Consider the following 20,321-nt stretch of genomic DNA (forward strand, 5'->3'; position numbering starts at 1 on the left):
AGAATAATATTTGAAATATTTAAGAACAAAAATTAATTTATAATTTTTATCATTATTCTTTTCAAATTTGATGAAATAAAATTGTGGTTATATTTCCATTTGAATAATGTGTTCTATATTTCCTGTCCTACATTTCATGAACCGTTCCTAGGGAATACAAAAGAAGAAACCTCTCAATTCTATTGACCATAACCGGTCAGAGGAAAGATGATTGAAGTTCAAAGTCAAATTCTATCCAATGGTATGCTGTAAAAGAATTTATTTTGGAAAAGTAATAACAGAAGAAAATTGTCCTCCTCGTGTTACTTTTTCTTTTAATACTTTTACCACTGTGAGACACATCCGAGAACAGTAACAGAAAAACTTCAAAGCTTACAGGATGCAAAAAGTACATTTTCATATAGTACATAAAATGTTACCGAACATCATCCAAAGGAGTGATAAATAACATACCCAGAGTTATACATTTACAAACCTAATGAGTAACGTTAGCTTCCATCTTACATTAAAACACACAAATTTTCTTAAAGTATTTTGAAAGTTAGAACCAAGGATGCCATGTTGGATCCATCATACATAAGTTGCGAGGCGACAAGGCTGCCTCCACCAACTCGTTCACTCCTCTTTGCACCGACTGTGGCGGCTCCACAATGTTCTCATCCTACAAATCAAAACCCATCAAAACGTTTCCTCTTTACATAATGATGATGATAAATGATGATGCTGGTGATAAATGTACCTCTTCAGAAAAGTACTGTGGGGCTATTCCTCTGATCCGGCCAATGACATCTTTCACGTTGGAGTTAACTTTGTCCTTGAGCTCGGCTGAGTTCAATGTAGCAATCCCTCCAACAGGAGGTATCGGCATGCCAAGAGGTCTTCTTCCAAACCATGACAGCAATTCATCACGGAAGAACATAGCCAGTTGATACCGAAGATAGTCGTTTTGCTGCAAAAGAGATTAGAGATTAGAGATCAATCCATTAGCTTTTGTTGTATATATATTTCTTTACCTTGGAGGAGATAACTGCTTGAGCTGCTGAACACATGGATGACATGAGAAGACCTTCGACCCCAAACTGAGAGAAGAACGCTTGCATGTTCCTTGTGAGGCGGAAAGGCACGGGCTCGTTAAACTCGATCATCCCATTGGCGTCATAGGCAGGGTGAAAATCTGTCTGGAACATCTTCCCGGTGTTTTTCGCAAACAAGACTTTGTTAGGGGACCTCCCACCAATTTGTAGCATGAAGGACATGAAACTGGAGACAGCTAGCTGGACTGCAAACTGCTTCTTGAATGCCCACATATGGCTTCCGCTCATCAATGTTTTGTACATGTACTGAGAGAATATACTGTCATTGACCAATGTTTTTGTGATGTCACTATAAGCCTGCAAGCGAAGATCTCCTATCGCCTCTGCTGAGACTTGCCCTGATATCGCTTGATTTAGTTGCTCCTTGAAGTGGCTGATAGGAAGATCTGCCTCTCGGTCATTCCGTGCACAGTGATTCTCATACACCTCGAGGAAAGTATTGTACATGACATCATCCTCAACCATCCGTACCTGAAACCAAATATGTTGTTAATAGACCGTGCTGAAAAAGAGGCATAGATAATTCCAGAACATCTTCTATATTAAGATCTGAGGGAATCTTGTTTAATGAACGTATGGTATAAAAATCACCTGAGACCAGACAGGAATGATGATTGGAGTGTGGATTCCAATGTGTCGTCTTCTTGATTCCTTATGCTTATCAAACATCTGGTTCATCACACGGAAAAGCTGCAAGATGCGTTCATCACTTCTGGCATTAGGCGTCAATGATGTCTGGACTATAAAATGCTTTTGCGAGCCATCTGAGCCAATAAGAGTCAACCGCCTGAAGCTGCTTCCATGCCTTCGAACAATAGGTACATCTGCTCCAACCCTATCCAGCTTTACTGTATGATCAGGTGCTACTTCCTGGATAGGGGTAAAGAAAGTTCGATTTGAAAACTAAATTTAACTGCAAAGTGAAAGTAGTCTAAATTACTTGAATATTACAGACTTAATCATACCTGATCTGCAAAGTACTGCCCTGGTATCTCCACGTCAACAACATTGAAATCACGCAATACTCTGCTTTCATCTTCCAGTCTCAACACAGCCGGAAACCTGTCTTCAACGTTGCTCTGAAGAATGTTTTTCCATTTTTTCAGTCGCGTCGTTAGCTCAGCAAGTGTGGCCGGGAATGTAGTTGTGCTTTCTGGATCAAGGTGACGCTCAAAATCCTGTTTGTATTCTTTCACAAACTCGACATGCTTTGTCACAGCATCTGCCGAGAAACAAGCTCTGCAGACACCCGACAGTTCTTTTTTGAGAGGTTGGGGAACCTCAGCAGTTGTAGCAGTTGGATACTTGTAACAACGATGCAACAGAGCATTCACAACAGCCAGCAATCTTTCTTCTGGTAATGTAACAAATCTCGAACCTATTTCCGTGAGAAGAACCTGAAAAGGAAGATACTTGCTTAGATCGTCCAAATCAAAGAGGAAGGACTCATCACAGTTGAGAGCAATTTGAATAAACATAGATGATACATATACAAAGAGAACAAATATCACCTCGAGTTCACTGGCTAAGTTGTTATGTTTACTCCTAAGAGCTTCCATGATATCCTTGGCAGCGTCAAAAGCACCTGCAGCAGACATTGCCAAGGATGCACCATTCTGCCTAGCTGTGTTTTCATTGATAGTAGAGCTGCTTTGGTGCATAGATTGGTCATTCCCGGGATGGGCATTATTTTCTGCGGTGGAGCGTTCACTTTCTTGCCCATGTGGGTTACCGCTGTCATGGGTTCCACTGGCTCCTCCAACTTGAGCGCCTTGATGAGTTTCTGATGGTAAATTGCCTCCACCATGACCCGCTACACCAGAAGCATTTTGCTGCATTCTTTGAGCCAAAACCAATCTACCAAGCTCCGACTTATTTACTGCATCACGTCGTTCCAGTAAGTATGTGCGCAACCAATAATAGAGAGCCTGAAACAGTAAGTTCCCACATACTCAGATGAAATAATAAAAATGCACGACTTAGTCATAGAAGCCAAAAGGTAAATTACCTGTGGGAAGACTGCAGCAATTTTCAATAAGACCAATTTGCAATGGGGTGCTTCGGTTCTTTGTAAGGAAAGCAACAGCTGTGGGATCCAAGACAGCCACACCCAGTGAGGAACTTGTTCTAAGTGTTTATCAAACACTCTGCCAACAGACTCATTGGCTGTATCGAAACTAAGAAGATAAAGAACACGCGCTATATGACTTCTGGAATTGGAAACTCCAAATCTTATACCCTGAAGAAAGCAACTGACTGCATATTCAAGCCAGATTTCATCTTGTGTTTCTTGGTAGGCCTACAAAAGAGAGTATCATATAAATAAGCACAAACATCGAGGAATGTTAAGAAAAAATAAGAAACAACACAATCATAAGAATTACCATGTCACAATAGTTTCCCCAGCTTATCCATCCTTTAGGTAAATTCTTGAACAGGGTGATTGCATTGGAATATGCGATATTAGCACCTTCCGTGTCATTTAGTTTCAGATGAAAATCCCCCTTCAGACGAAAGATCTCTGCTTTGATCTTATCTGGAAAATACTCTAAATTTGTGCTATTGATCAGATTAAGACCACTAGCACGCTCTCCCTTCATTTCCAGATATGCTTTTGCCTGCTCTCTAATTTTAACAAAGGCTTCCTGTACTCACACATCCAAAAACGAAGATAAGGAAGATAGTTTCATTAATAACAGTTTTCCAAGCTCAAAAAACAACAGAAACGAGACATGAATCAAGCTATCAAACAAACTTGGCAAAATATGAAACCAAAAAAGAAAAATCAAAGTGCTCTTGTATAGAATTCAGCTACTAATTCAACTCTGCCCAACTTCTGGAAGATTAAAGATCTTATAGAAATATACCTGTACTTCCATTGTCGAGTGTCCATACATTTTTTCAAGAATCTGTACACAAACATCATACAGCTCTTGTTTCCGAGCTATCCTGGCAAGCTTATTGACGTTCCATGCTTTGTCCCGGAATCCAAGGTGATGAAGTGGAGAATTTGAGGTAGCAAAGTCCTTAAACGCTTCAATAACTACATTATACATTTCATTCCTCCACTGCAGCATATCATACCAAACAGGCATACTGTCCCATTCATTTGGAGTCCTCAGCCTCCAAGTCTCGAGAATATCCTTTAGATCTGCATAACGATTTCCTGGTGCACCAACAGCAACGTTTCCTGAAACTTTGTTCCCATTTGCTATGTCAACATGGATTCTTGCAGACTCTTGAACCTCAACTAGTTGTTGGAACTGTTGTAGTAATGGCACTCTAGCATGTACAGACATTTCAGGCAACTGCCACCACTGTTCCAAGGCAAGATCAACGCCTTTTCCAACTATGTTCTCAGCATCTCCGACACCACCTGAATTTCTGTCATGAAGGGCAAAATAAGCTTGAACCAAGCGAAGCTTCGGAGTCTCTTCCACTTGTGCCTTCGGTATCACATGGTCCTTCAAATATGCCCAATCTGGTAGTTTCCAAAGACTATCAAGCAGGATTTCATAATTCTCAATGCTTTTTCCAAAGTCTACCAGGGCATCCCATTGACCAAGCTGAGCGGCACAGTGAAGCCACTGCTCCTCCCACATACACATTTCAGCTTTAGGGACTGTGTTATTATAAGTGCCTTGGGTTGCCTTAACCATTGCCTGATAAAAGAGGCTCTGAGCACGTTGCCAAAAACCATGCTGAACTAATGAGAGTCCAGCTCTTGTTTCAGCAGTGATGGACCTCTTCTTCCACAGCCCATATCTCATATCTTCTTCATTTAACAAACGATAAAGCTCAGCAAGAGACTCAGCGCATTTTGAGTCATTCATGAACAACATCACATGGCTCTCTAGCAAAGCCAATGCGAGATGCCATGCATTGTACGTTTTTCCAATATATTTGATAAGCTCACTAGGCATCCTAGGTTGAGGGTGGCTCAACTGAAGCCCTTCCAGAAGTGCTTGCACAACATTAGGCCGGTGTCCTTGTTGCTTTTTATGGTAGTCCTTTGACAGGAGAGAAATCATAGGTTTAGCCAAAGCTACCTGTTCTTCCTTAAGCAGAGTTACCCATACAATTGGAAACACCAAAACCCATAGATGATATGCAACATTGGCATCAGTGTGTGCCAGCTCCCTTAAAGGGATGACAACATCAGCCACCTATAATGAAAATTCAAAAATGTTTAGAACTTTAGGATGTAAATAATATATTCTTCAGGTTATCCCAAATTGATCAGGTGGATAAAAACACAAAGTTACTTGTTTTGATTAAGTAAACATTTTAGATCAAGCAGAATAAAGAAGAAATCACCATTAAAAAAAGTACTACAAACGATTCGTAATCACCTGAAGTTTGCTGGTTGCGCTCAGAAATTGGGCATGCTTCATAACAATGTTGTCAAACATTGAAGCAACTTCTTCAGGACCCTCTAAGGTAGCAAGAGGTTGGTGTTGTAATCCAGGATTATCAGAAGGCAAAAGCGCAGGTACCCTGGCAGAATTTGGCGCCAGACTAATTGGCTTGTCCTCGACTAAGATAGCTAGAAGGAGATCAAGACCTTGTTTGAGCCAAAAAACATCACTTAAAGCTTCCCAATCCTGGATTTGAATAATGTACTGCAACCGTGAGAACAAATTTTTCCCAAGAGACTCGTGATATAACAAGAAGAACTTCCTTCTCATCTCAGGATCCCTTGCCCGCAAACCAAGCATAAAATGTCTCTCAACTTTCAGAGAGACCTCTTGTCGTAGGGCGAGAGGGTACCTAATCAATAATTAGATGACGATAATATTATCTCTCTCATAAAAGCAATGCAATGGTGTAAGGGGGAAAAAGATTACAAGGCAAAAACATACTTTGTTGAATCAGCACAAAGTCCATATAACAGCTGAAGATACTTCTGATCCCACTCTTCCAAAGCATCAGATGAGAACTGTTGCTTATCAAGATATGAAAGCTTATTCAAAAAAGCAACTATATCTTTTTGGGTAAGGAAAGAACCAGACATTCCAGATGCACCTGTTTTGCTGACATCATCCTCAACCCACCTTTTAATCATGTCTAATATGCAGAGAAGCACACTAGCATCAATACCCTTTTCGGAAAGCAAGGTGTTCAGAATTTGAGTAACAGATCTTTTGCAATCAGGTATAAGCATGACCGTTTCATCAATAAGTTCCAAGACCGACTTTATATTACATATGACTGATCCAACATCAGCACTTTGACGAGAAGAAGTTACTGCAGAATCTGAATCTGCTCGCGTACCCTGGAAATGAAGAGAAAAATTCCTAGAGTAAGCGATGATATGGGAACGACTAGGTTCTCTAGTCACTATCCTTTAGTCAGACGGTAAAAAGTAGGTAATCTATAGGAGTTAATTAACCGGATAGAAATGATATCTAAAGAGACCAGCAAATAACATAAAGAAATGAGTTGGACAGCAAAGTGAAGAATGAGAGGAGCCAATCTAAACCCTAAGATCATACCAGGGATTAGCAAAACTGAAAAGATGCACAGGAGATTCCAATACTCAATTAAATTCCAGTTAAAGTTCCCATAAAACGGAAAGCAAGCACTATTGATCTCTTAGCAAAAACAAGTTATTAAGTAAGAATTAACGTACTTGTCTAGGATGAGAACCCACTGCTGATCCCAGGTCCCGCGCAAGGCGTTGAAGGATACGCACCACAACATATGAATCAACAAAGTTTTTGTGTACTTTGGCCAACGTTTTGATGACAAGGAGTACAAAGCTAATTGAACCAAAGGAGTTATCTTCTCCTGAAGCTTGTGGAGCAGTAACAGCACTCACATGTTTGTTGATCAGCTCATTGACTTTCTGGTACAATAGCTTTATGTCAGGAGGTGTATTAGCTGCATCCAGTGGGAATGCGGTGAAGACCATCTTCAACACGGAGCATAACGATTTACCAGCATCGAGCATCTTGGTTTTGAAACAAGGCTCAAGAATCTGGTAAATAAACAAACAGTCAGTCTTGTGCGCAGCATGCAAAAACATTAGTCTGTTTCAAATCTAATAATAAAGAATACTGCAGCAAGTATACCTGCGAAATCTGGTTGATGTTGTTCCTAATAAAAAGATGTGGCTGCTTTTCCAGAACTTTGTTCATGACATCCAAACCCTGAGCAAGTGCTGTTGACGGATCTGATGACTGAGAAGGTGGCATACTGCTCAACAATTTTTCTAAATAGTTGAACTTGACGTTAGCATTTGGCCAAACCTCCAAAGCTTGTGAAAGCAAATCTAATGCTTGGTTGTACATAGTGTTGGTTTCCCTGTCCTTAGGCTCAATTACCAACGTTACCTGTTCAAGACAGCAAAAAATCTTTGAACAGAGAACCGAAAAAAAACTAAGGTCATGTCTGCCAAAAACACAACATGACTAATAAATGAACTTGTTAATAGCTTGAGCAATGTTATGCACAAAAGCTCTTAGATATGGTTTGAGTGTAAAGCCTTACTCTTATGAGAAAATTAATAATCATTTCTTCCATGGCAGCATTTGGCTTGAATTCCTCGTCAGGCTGGGTAGCAGATCCAGGAGTTTCTACGTTGGGGATTGATGATGCACCACCAGGTGACATGACACAGATTGATTGGAGACCAGGTTCGATTTTAACTCGTTTACTTGGATCTTCTGATGTGGCAGATCCATCTGTTGAACGTTTAGGATCAGCACCAGATGAAGTATGCAATTCATCAGTAGCCTGACTGGTTCCATCAGTATCAGCGACCATTTTCATTTCTTTCTGTCTTTGCCTTTCCCAGCTAACAACCAATCCAGCAAGTTCAATGGCCAGCCGCCTATTCTCTGCAGTAGTATTATATGGCAAACCTAGCCGACTCAACGAATTCACCATCTGAGGGACAAACTGTGCTCTACAGCTGTAAAAGAGATCTGAATGCCGAACAACAAGTAGGAAGATGTGGATCAAGTTTGGAATTGAATGACCTTCCTCCACCAATATTTTTTTGGTGTATCTTATCCAAATTGGCATGCGTGAATCTCCAAGAGGCAGCCTTTTAGGCAACGCTGGCATTAGAATATCTAGGGCTTGCTTAACTAGCATCTTATTCTCTGGCTGACATGTCCTTAGAAGCGCAACAAAAACCTACATCCAATTGGCAAATTACATTGGTTTCAGTTAAAAATTTAGAAGAAGTTGTTTTGCAGGCAGATGCTTCTTCTTAGGTAGCTCTTCGGCTTACTCAGGTTTAGGGAAGAGTATTCTTATAGAAGAAAACTACCATATGCATGTCATAGTACCATGAAGTCTAACAACATGCACTTTTGAGACATACATGCAGGATTAAGACAAAAGTGCATTTAGATCTAGCTTAAGCTACTAATTGGCCGTCTCAGTCATAGACAACGTGTTTTTTTATCATTCTACACGGAAATCAATAAACATCGGTAACATCTAATAGCACAGCAAATTTAATCGGTACCTGGAGAATAATTTTCTCGGGAGCCTGGTAAGCATCCAAGAAGTGGCAAACATTAACAAATGCCCACTGCTTACTGGCACTATCTTCCCGTTTGAGATGATTCCATCCAAACTTAATGAGCTCTTTTCTATGATGAACCAAGTCACTCTGAAGATATTTTAGAAGCAAAGTTGCTAATTGCAAAAGTTCGATCCTCAAAGGTTCATCATATTCAGCCGAAACCTACACCAATTAAGGGGAGATTTTACCAATACAACTATGATAAAATCTTAACAAGTCTTAAATAGCGGATAAAAATAAGAAACCCATGTTCAAATACAATATAAACCAGCATGGCCGTTGTACAGCACTCTTCACCATAACATTGGTATGTTCCTATTAATTAAGTTAGTTAGGGGGAAAAGGAACCTACCTCTTCGGGTGGATCAAGAAGCCTCTCCACAATGGTTTTGACGATATCAGGGTCAATAACCTCCCAAGTTTGGCCGTTTTGGAAAGCATAAGAAAGCATTGGAAGAATAAGCATTTGCATTGCCTGGACTAAATGATCATGGCCGAGTTGTTTGGAGTAGAAAAGGTCAAGAAAATGTAGGAGAAGTGCTCTTTTCATGTTGGGCGGATAACCTTCTGCAACCTGATTGAACAGATCCCAGTTATTATACTAGAGCTTGAAAAGTGTGAACAAAATGAAGTCAGAAAGAGAATCGTATCTAAATTTGAAACTCTTAGATACCTCAATAATGTAGAATTCCTTCAAAAAGGTGTAGTCAATGCGGCTATGGAACAAGAAAATCGAGAGAATATCGAATAGAACATTCACTTCAGATTTTTCATGCCGTAGGTAATTCAAGAAGCACTTCACAAGCCATTTGCTCTCTTTCACCTGTGAATTTGAGACAAACGACTTCAGATTCAAACTATTTAAATATATTACATAACTCGCAACGAAGATTATTCAGATCTAAGCAGTCGAGATAGAAGAAACTACCTGAACTAAGTTCAGCTCTTGCTCATTCTGCAAGCGAGATATCCTTGAAGGTGATTTCCAAATGAGAACTAAGGTATCAAAAACACTGCGGTTACTCTGCAGCCAGCTGGGTATCAGTTTCACCATTGTTTTCATGAGGTAGAGCCCCTGAAAATACGCATCCGATGCTACATTAGCCTTTGTTGGTGCCGTGCTAGAACTCTCTGATTTAACAGCGACAATATTTTCATCTCCACATGATGTAGCTGGAGGAGTTGAAGCTGCCATGCTCATTGTAGCATCAAGTTTCGGCAAAATTTCTGGAAAGGCATATGAAAGTATCTTCTGAGGAGACTTTGCTAGTTCTTCTCTTAACGGTTGACCCGCATCTGATCGGATTATATACATAAACCTGAGTTTTTAATAAAGAAACAAACAGTTGTCGTTAGCAAGTTTGTAACAATGTACTCCAAGCTCGCGTTAGCAAGTTTGTAACAATGTACTCCAAGCTCGCACTTCACATATAACAAGATGCAGTGAACTAAGAAACTTATCATAAGATAACGTCCTCACCTTCGGAAATATTTTGGCTCACTTAATCTAGAAAGAAAATAATCAACAGCGAGGCTCGCATATCGGTTCAAGAACTTAGTAAGCGGTAGACGGTATGGGCTATTAATCTCACTGTACACTTGCCCAGGAGGAAGAGCTGCTTCTAAGTCAATTGTTAAGGTTACAAGTTCATCTAGAAATTTCGAAGCAGCATGTGGAAGTAAGTGGAAGAGCTCAATGATAGCTGCAATGAAAACAAAAGCAGAGTATGAATAATCATTTAACCAGAAGTCGATTAATATATTTTCAAAGTCTAAACTACCGGCTGCTATTTTTGGCTCTTCTCCAGCTTTCCATGATTTTTGGGATTGGGCAAGTTTCTCCGGCTCCAACCATTTCTTCAGGTGCTCCAGCAACTTTCCTCCTAATGTCACATTAAACCAATTTGACAGAAGTTCAAGTAGGCGTGCCAGACCTTGCAGTAAAGGCATACTGAGATTTTTTGTGTGCGCCAAATTAACTAGTATTGGCCTGAGGCTACTCTGAAGAAGCTCCTTGGGCATTCTTTGTTGATTAATAACCTAAATCAGAAAACAGTGTTTCACAAAAAGTAAATAAGTTCATAACGAGAACAAATTAAAAAAAAAAAAGATAGATAAAGAAATAGACTCCAAACTCAGCTAAGCAAGTTCCTCATATTGAAATTCAATGTGCATGCAAGAATCATAACTAAGATAAAAGAAAACTACGAACCTGTCTTAAACCCTCCTTAGCAACCGCCACGATTTCTGGTGCTCTACATGTTAGAGACTTGAAAAACATGGAAATTATTTTGGCACGCAGTTCATTGTGAGTTTGCGTTCGGAAATCAGTCCAAGCCATAGTTGTGCACAGAAGCTCGATACAAGCTGTTCGAAGCCTGTTCAATGATGTAAGGACTTTAGGATTCATCAACTTCACAGCCCAGACAGTTTCATCAGCCTCAGCTATTTGTAATGCTTCTTGCAGAAAGTTAACCAACTCTGGAGTCACTTTCAGAAGGGGAGGCCTCAGAGCCAAGCAAAAATTCAGAGCTGAAACTGTTCCAACCTGTAAGGTAAATTAAATAAGGTAAAAAACAAAGAACAAGAGGATGACAATTGCAAAAAGATGCACAAAAGAAACATAGCAGTTGGAGGCACCTGTTGATCAACTGTCTTTGATCGGAGTGGGCGCATTATAAGTGGCTGCAGCAGCAGTTGGTACAAAGGCTCAAGCAACTCAGTTACCTCACTTCCAGTTCGGCTAGCCAAAAGTGCAAGGCAATTCTGTACATTTTTTCTCACAGGGATTGATGCGTTAGGATTGAACAGCTCTGTAGCAAGATATTCTACCACATCTTGAAAGCTTTTCCTACGTGCTTCACTGTTCGCTTCGTCAACATTATTAACCACTCTAAGAATCTGCATAAGAACCTGACTTGTCTCTTCTTGCTCTTTGCTAGCATAAACCGGAAGCCTCTTTAGAACATAAACCAGACCACGCACAATCTTTACTTGGAAAATACATAATGTCTCAACATTCACTTTCCCCACCAATGCACCTAACCCCATAACCCCTCCCATCTGTGCTTGCCATGTGCTCCCATAACAGCCATGCAAAAGTCGGGGCAAAAGTTGTTCAAACACTGGTATTCGCACACTTGGATGGGGTGAATATACTGGATTTGTAGAAGGGCTCGAGACAATCATGGAAGCATTGTTACCACCCCTAGCCATCAGCACATCAGCATGTTTGACACGAGCAAGGAACAAAAGTGTTTCAGAAAACACATTTAACGCATTCAGAGCAGCTTTGGCGTGAAGCCTGTTTTCATCGGCAAGCACATCCACCAGCGCGTCTAAAAATATCAAAGGATCTAACTGCTTTAAGTTAGATGATCGATTACCCTTCGACCTGGAACTCGCCGAAATCACTGAACCCCCAAGTGAACCAGTGCTACTTGATGCATTTGAGGAGGTGTAGTCAATATGCAAGATAATCGCAAAATGGCGGCAAATGTTTACAACGAAGTCGTCATCGGAGTCGCTGAGATCCAAATCGGAACTCGCAGCAAGTATGGTGACCAGCAGTGTCTTGAAGATTGACTTCTCAGCCATTAACTGGGTCTTCGTTTTTACTCCTAAGTCAGCCTGCAACATCAAGAAGACATCACATTTAATAAAGTGAATCTTTCTTCAGCATATTAAGACATCACATTTTGACCAGTAAAGTACAGAGTCAAACTATCACAGATTAAAACTACAACTAACCTTCATTTCCCCTGATTCACTCCTGTGCAAAGATGAATCAACAGAAGAACGTAACAGAGTTGATAATTGCCTGGACGTTTGACCCACATCAGTGACACAGCCAGGCAAATTAAGTTGAGACAGTAGGCATACACGGAGGAATTTTAGAGCTTGCTTTCTGTAGTAGATGTCTATGCCTTGGTTCTTCTGAATAACCGCTACTACAGCAAGATTAATGAATTTATCTAACGGTACCAGAAAAGGCGTGGATGGCTCAAATGTAAGAACTAAGCGGAGACCATGCTCTGGGTTATCTTTGCATTCAAGTGTAAGTGGCTCTTTCAAGAATCTTCTGTTGCGACCACCCAACTTTCCAAGGATTTGTAAAGCTTTTCCACCCCAAGGATATGGCACAGGCCTTAAATGGGACCATAATGCTAAGATCACTTCAGACATCACATTGGCCATGCTAGGTTCCAGAAAATCGGGATTCAGACTATCCACCCAGAATTCAAGGGTGCGTAACCCCAAGCTCACAAGTTCATCGCTTCCTCTCAAACAGAATACAAGAGGCTTCATGAGACGGGGAAGGTAAGGCAATAAGGAGCTTAAGCGTGCAGGAAGCGTCAAACAAAGCTCTAGCAAAAGATCTTTCATGTCCTCCCCAGCTGGACCCTCGAGCATTGTCAGAAGCATATTAAGACAAGGTAGCAGCATTGGAATCAAATCTCTCAGAAGCAGCTCATATTTACATCCAGCAAGACCTCTGAATACAGTACGGAGCAATTGCATATAACCAAGAGGTTTTTCAACTTCGGTAGCACTTTTCATGCAGACTTCCATAATAGCAGGCACGTGGTGCTGTAATATTCTTTCAAAATCCGATGGCGCTTTGGTAACAGCCCCAAAGATGCATCTAAACAGATGCAAAACTAGTTTAGTTGCATCAGATTCTGGATTCTTCAGAACATCAAGTTTGCTGCTTACTAGTAAATTAATCAAAACATCTGCAAATGGCTTGTAAACTTTGGGAGCTTGCAGAAGTGCTGCAAATATCTGAACCAGTTGATTATTGTTAATCATGCACTCAAAAAGCTCAGGCATGCATAAAGAGAACATGTCCATTAGATCTCGAGGTTCCATAATAGCAAGAATCTGGGAGAAAAGGCTGAGCATTTCCTTCTCCTCGTCCTTTTCTTTGAAGAGAGCTAAGCAGTGGACACCACTCTTTAAAACACCAGAGGCTTTCCATACCTGCGTAAAGGCAGAGATTACTAGAGGTTTATCAGCAGTTTAGCACTACCGATGACTGGAGCAAACAATCTCACAAGATATACCTCATCTTCTCTCATTCCTTTAAAACCCTGAGGAGCAGATGACTGTGAAGCAAGAGCTTGAGGGTTCAGCCCCTAGGAAGCAGGAGAAACCTTCAGAATTAATAGATGTGCATGACAAAACAATACAACACTGATAGTAAAGACAACTGAACACAAACCTGAGGTCGAGGTAAATGAGCATGGGTTATACTCCATATTATTGTTTTCATTCCTGAACAAAAAAGGAAAAAAACATATAGATTTTCAAGTATAGAATCATAATCAATGTACGAAGATTATTTTGCCAAGATTCAGTACCCATGACCAGTGTCTTGATCAGATTTTTATAATCATTTACTTCTTTTGAATGTTCGACTGGAACCTGCAAATTCATAACTGCCTGCAACCAGTGTGATCCAGCAATTATAAAAGCTGCTAGATAATCCAATTGTTGATACAAACAAAATATACGAAGTTATCAATAAGATTGCATAACGCTTTGGTGAAGAGGCAAAAAAAACTGATATGAAATCTAAAAATTTTACTTGAAACGAAAGTGGAATATCCATGTAAGATTATAAGAGACTATTAATTAGCAATTGAGTTTAAATAATAACATGCGACCCACTTTGGCTGAAGTATCGAGTTACTTCCTATAATAGAACAGTCATCATTGAAGATTATAAACAGACAAATTACCTGGACAGGCAGTTCAAGCTTTGCCCTCAAAGTGACCCGGTCCTTTCCGACTTCACCCTCCTCCATAAGCTATGCATCACAAAGCAAGAATAAGTAATATATTCAATAAAAAATTTGGAGATGAGAAGAGAATTAGTTCGAGAATTGGATTACCTGAGGTATAGTACGCTTGAAATTACTGAATTTCCCAACAAAGGCATCCAGGATACGTCCCTGAATATAGGTATTGCAAGAGTTAAGTTAATAGACAGAGACACCAACCAGTTCTAAACTGTGCTCTTGGGAGAATTTTTACCAGTAAAATTCGTGCTTCATCCATTGACTGCTGATCAACAGCTTTCTCAAATATTGGTTCTACCTGAATCCAACACAAGTATTAAGTATTAACTAAAAGGTAAATGAACTAGATGCATATTTTAAAGAGTATATCAAATTAAAGAAGACAAGCACGGTCGGGAATATAAAATTACCAGATTTAGCATCAGCCGGGCACATGTTGTATGGATACTAACAGAGAGGGTAGAGTCGTGCATGTTTCTTGAAAATAAGTAGATGATCCGCGATAACTACAAAGAGTCAATTCACAGGGATGTAAAGGAAAGCAATAAATGTGTGTTATAACGACATAGTTTCACTTATAATGGAATCCAGGCTGTTAAGATCAACGTTAAAGACAGTTTAAATCTCTTTATCATTAAGAACCTGAGAAAGAGAAAGATCTCCGCGAACGTGGTGAACAATCTCCGCGAGTAGGCTGTAAGCCAAAGGCCTCAAAGACTCAAAACAAGCTCTCCCAGTGCCAACGAGAACACTGACACCAACAGAAGTCATTATTTGTTTATAGATATTACAGGCTACAGCTTGATAGATTATATGGAGAAACAAAAAGTGTGCTTCTCAAAACAAAACAGGTCTTTATAAAAATGAAACATTTTGAATTTCAGAGATGCTTCATAAGCCACATACCTCTCATCTAAAAGAGTGTCAATAAGAGGAAATAAACCTCTCTTGAAATCCGTCCCAAGTACATGCTTTAGTGAGACTAAGAGTTCCTGCATTTCGTGTCATGAAAAAAAAAATATATATAACTGTAATACATTGATGGTGTCAAAAATGACCGAAGAAAAGGAACAAACGGTTTCCCACCTTTCTGATAGATGCAGAATCTGAACAGGTGACAAGCAAATTCACAATGCTTTTACATATGCTTTCTTCATGCGGCCGGATATATTCGGCGCAGCTTTTTAGCAAATAAGTCAGAAAAGAAACCGTCTGCAAATAAACCAAAAAGAAAAAAAGTCAATCTACCACGCCATACCCCCTTACTAACAAGCAGAACCATTGTCTCACCTTAACCTGTGCACCCTTCAACTCTATGAACTGAGGCTTCAAATGAGAAGGGACATTCTCAGGGCCAGGGACAGATATGGCAGCAACCATCAGGGGAAGCAAATGAGGAATATTGGTCTGAACCAGTCGACTATACAGCTGGAAAAGGAACATAACAACAAGAGGACTCTCCGTGATTATCTTAAAAGACCGTGTACTCGGATTAAGCTGCCCATTCCCGACAGGTGCAACAGGAGTAAGTGACGACTGATCAGAAGAAGCAGACGTCTCCACAGGCTTCACCTTCACCTCTTCCATTTTAACATTATCGAAGAAATGACTCACAGTGAACCTGAACACCTGATAGATTTTGCAGACAAAGTCCAGAAACGGCTGAACCTCGTTCTCCAGCGTGGGCCTAAAGTTCCTAAGAAGGTCGAAGATTATCCGAATACAAATCAACCCGTTCTCTTCGTTATCCGTGGTGAGCACCTGCATCGCGACTTTCAAGAGGTCCTGAACAAAGGGACGAAGAACCTCACTGTGAGGAAGACGGTTAAGGATCTCAACGACGATGTTCCGCAGCTTGTGCTCGGGGTTATCGACGAACTGAGGCTTGGTGATCCGGAGGAGGATCACTGAGAATGCAGGGAAGTAGCATTTCAAGAAGTTTAGGTACTCGGCGGTGTGAGCTATCTCGAGGCTGTCTCTGACCTCCACCACCATCTCAAGACGTGTTTGAATAGCTGCAGGAGAGAAAAGGATTTAGGGTTTTTAACATTAATAGAAACCTGAAAGAAAGAGCTTACGTAGGTCGGGATCCACGAGTCGGCGGGAGTGTTGCTCGAAATTCTGAATTGGACTCATGGTGAAGTAAAGAACTGAGTACGCAAAGAGAAATGATTTACTCCGCCGTCTCCGGCGAGGAAGTGCCGGGCTAGGTCAGAGACGAGTGGAATTAACGAGGGGTTTTGCGGAAGCTGCTAAATTAGAGAACAATTCTGGAGATTTCTGAGGAGAAGCGACTTCGAGGAGGAAGATGATGAATGATGATTCTATAAGCAATTTTCCCTCTCATTTTTTTTTTGTTCTTCTTCGTCTTCTTTCTGGGTGACTCCTTTTGAATAGTGAGTCGGAGAACTCCGTCACATTCATGAGATCGCCGCCTTGTTTGTACGGACCTGTTTGATTTTTTTCAGTTTTAATCTTAATGGGCCTATAAACATAAGCCCAAGTTAATTTTTGAAGCCCACAATACCTTTTTGGGTTAAGAAAAGAGAGGAGAGGTGTTGTTTTATCAAAGACTGTAGCAGCTACAGAGAGATTTTGTAACTGTCTACGATTTAGCGAAATGCATGCAATGTTTTTTATATAAGTAGAAGTTTAGTAGAACTAAATCAACGAATTGAAATTAATATTATAACTCCAATCGAGCTCAACCGCATGTGCTACACTGCCATATATACCTCCTCAGATCATACATAGGTCATCTTTTGCTCGACCTTGCATGCTTTGACCTGATCATGAATGTTCTATTGTTTTTGAGTCTGTTAGAGCAGCTGCAACAATATGAACCAGAACCAGAACCATTGTCCATATACATTATGTTCGACCTTTTGTATTGCTTTCACTCGGTGACGGATCTAAAAAACTTTTTAGTCGGGGGCACATTATTATAAATGTAGTATATAATTTAAATATTAAATTAATGTTAAATTTCAAATATAATGATATATATTAGTCAAATAATAATCAAAATTTTATTTTAAAATATTATATTATATTTTTGTCAATCATCTTTTTTGTCCATTAGAAACTACTTAGATTGTTTATAAAAAAATCTAATACACACTAGTATAAAATTAAATAAAGTTATGAAAAAGTTTCAAAAACAAGAGAAAAGAAAAAAAAAAGTGTTTTATAAGATGCATAGAAAAAATAGGTTACATATAAAAGGTGTTTCTAATACCATAAGCTAGCCATAGTCTACGATTAGCGAAACATAAAATGGTCCAAAATAAATGTTATATGTAGCTAAAAATGGTAGAAATAAAAAAACGAGCTTGGAGAAGCGAACCCGTCACTCTTTCATTAGCCGTGCACAATGAATACCACTGGCCTAGTAGAAGAACTTATAGTACTCGTACACACGAACTTTATATAATCAGTCGGGGGCACGTGACCCCGTACCCACCAACGTGGGTCCGCCCCTGGGTGTGTTGGTTAAGTTCCAAACGCGGACGGGTCTTGTGAATCACACATTGCTATTACAAGGCAACGTGTTTCTAAGAGCAGCTGCAACGGGGAGCTTTAGTGAGTCCTTAGCGCGAAATTATAGGGTAATGACATTAAAAATAAATGAAAAAAGGCAAATAAGCGAAGGAACTTAAGGACTTAATCCTTACAGCAGCTGGCACGCTTTGATTGGGTCGGGGTTGTGTTTGTGTTTCGTTTAGACGGAAAAAAAATCATTCGACTGAAGCATCGAAAAAAAAAACCTCTCGAGGAAACAAAAGGCGATTTCCGATCCATCTGCTTCCATCTTCTTCCCTCGAGTTCCAAGGTAAATCGATATACTATCTGTAGAAATTATTCTATCTTTATGTAAAATTATTGTTTTTATCTTTAATTGTTATATTTTTATGTTTAATTAATGTATTTTATGTTTAATTATTGTATTTTATGTTTATTTATTGTATTTTATGTTAAGTTATTATATTTAATCATCCAATATATAAAAATTATATTTCACAAAAAAAAACCATTTTTTTTCCTAAGGATTCCAACTTCGGAATTACCATTATACACATATTTTTCATAAGAGTTTTTAATAATTCAAAAAAAAAAAAAACTAATCTAATCCTAAAGATTCCACAATGGGTATCACCATTGTGGATGCTCTTATTGGATGCTCTTATTACTTGGAACACGAGATTATTTAGCAACGTTTATGAAAGCAAAACTCAAAACCAGGAACTTTTGAAACTGTTTTTATATTGATTGGTTTTTTAGATAATCTATAGTTCACATAACGGATCTAAAAAATTAGATTTCAGCAAGTTTAATAATTCAGTCAACAGAAAATAGGAAAAAGACCAAACTGATCCAAGCAAGTCTTTTAGGAAGACTTTCACATAAAGGGAATCACAGACCATGATGCTACACGAGCCTCACATCTTTGCCTCTTATAGAAATAACGTACTTTGAATCCCTAAGAAGCATTTAAAGATCTTCTCGGATCCGCAGAAAAATTCATTTATACATGACAAGTAAGTAACTCCTCAGAGACACATAACTACATATGTCAGTGTCAATGGTTTATGAATGGAACAAAAAGTTATCTTCTTTTTTTTGATAAAGGATCGAACAAAAGGTTATCTTCGAAAGAGTATTTATATTAATCATAAAGTACAAATTAAATTAACGTCGGATAAATCGGAAAATAAAACCCAATTTTTTTAATGGAAAACCTAAGATAAAATTATCAATAAAATATTGAACTTACACTATTACAAAAAAAATCATGAACATTTCATTATTCTAAAAAACATATAAATTTATGTTGATCAAGCCACATCAGTCAACATTAGTTTTCAATTAATGGTCGCTTAATTTTAGCAAAGATTAAAACGATGTTGTTTCAAAAACATAAGATATAATAAAAATAACAAATCTAAAAGGTCAAAAATACTGAAGTTACACATTTCACCAAATAAAGTATGGACACTTCGTTATTCCAAAAAATATATCAACATCTCTTGACTAAGACAAATTAATTTTGGTTGACATTAATTTTCATTTAACATCAATATAGTTTTAACACAAATTTGTTAAAGCTTTCTTTTCTGGGACAAAATTAACTCAGCATATTTGATCCTACTTTGTATATGTATTTTTTCATGACCAGTCCATTTTATTTCAGATGCAGACACTAATAGATCGAAGAGAACTGAAACAAAGAAAAACTGCAAAAAACTTACGATCAATAAAAATAAGTTAAAAATATAAAATATGAGAATCTAGATTTTTACCCATGTAATCATCATCTTAAAATGTCTAAAACACAAAATTTACATCCAACAAGAAGTTAACCTTATAAAAACTAACCAAATATATATACACTAGATTAAGACCCGCACCTTGCGCGGGATAAAAATTATATATATAAATTATTTTATGTATTATATATCTTACATATTATGAAATAATAAATATATATTAAATAATTAAAAGTCAGTAACTATTACATATATAATAAAATTGGTGCGAACATATAAATCAATTTTATTAATACAAACAATTTTTTTAAAAAATTTGATAGGATATGTAATTAAATTTAAATGATATTAACATACATAGTATATTTTTAATATTAATGTCTATTTTTTTTAATGGTGTTTTCTACTCATATGTTTTTTTATCATGTGTATCTTTAATAGCAAAAACTTTAAATTACTGATAACAAAATTTTCATTGTGGGACTAATAATTTTAGTAATTGATAATTTAAAAAAATTTATCAATGTTAGTTCAAAACTTTTATCAAAAAAATTATTCAAAGTAAATTTTGAAACTAAAATATTTATTTATTCAATATGGTTTATAGTTTAATTTA

General features: G+C 38.4%; 1 protein-coding gene across 1 annotated transcript; it reads right to left on the reverse strand.

Moving 5' to 3' along the window:
* Positions 1-378: 378 nt before the first annotated feature.
* On the reverse strand, positions 379-16,861 carry LOC106333537 (transformation/transcription domain-associated protein). Its single transcript, XM_013771972.1, has 35 exons — positions 16,517-16,861; positions 15,729-16,453; positions 15,525-15,650; positions 15,345-15,430; positions 15,081-15,189; positions 14,849-14,944; positions 14,674-14,736; positions 14,532-14,591; positions 14,379-14,447; positions 13,998-14,079; positions 13,859-13,911; positions 13,701-13,772; positions 12,385-13,617; positions 11,275-12,264; positions 10,847-11,182; positions 10,416-10,674; positions 10,115-10,337; positions 9,563-9,953; positions 9,308-9,457; positions 8,987-9,208; positions 8,575-8,796; positions 7,587-8,237; positions 7,169-7,429; positions 6,727-7,074; positions 5,957-6,369; positions 5,447-5,864; positions 3,962-5,260; positions 3,479-3,739; positions 3,103-3,393; positions 2,606-3,022; positions 2,060-2,491; positions 1,686-1,964; positions 1,014-1,565; positions 740-949; positions 379-661 (listed from the first exon to the last, which is right to left on the reverse strand). Exons 1-35 carry the CDS (start codon positions 16,572-16,574, stop codon positions 542-544), a joined length of 11,577 nt encoding a protein of 3,858 aa, XP_013627426.1. The 5' UTR covers positions 16,575-16,861; the 3' UTR covers positions 379-541.
* Positions 16,862-20,321: the final 3,460 nt, after the last annotated feature.

This window comes from Brassica oleracea, chromosome C3 (genome assembly GCF_000695525.1).
Source record: "Brassica oleracea var. oleracea cultivar TO1000 chromosome C3, BOL, whole genome shotgun sequence".
In the NCBI taxonomy this organism is placed as follows: Eukaryota; Viridiplantae; Streptophyta; class Magnoliopsida; order Brassicales; family Brassicaceae; genus Brassica; species Brassica oleracea.

What these genes read in the sequence shown, in the direction of transcription:
- LOC106333537 (XM_013771972.1), bottom strand. Translation starts at nt 16,574, where the DNA reads ATGAGTCCAATTCAGAATTTCGAGCAACACTCCCGCCGACTCGTGGAT. An exon ending in AGGAATTCTACATTATTGAG is followed by an intron (nt 9,209 to 9,307) that starts GTATCTAAGAGT and finishes CTGTTCAATCAG; the next exon opens with GTTGCAGAAGGTTATCCGCC. An exon ending in GGCAGTACTTTGCAGATCAG is followed by an intron (nt 1,965 to 2,059) that starts GTATGATTAAGT and finishes ACCCCTATCCAG; the next exon opens with GAAGTAGCACCTGATCATAC.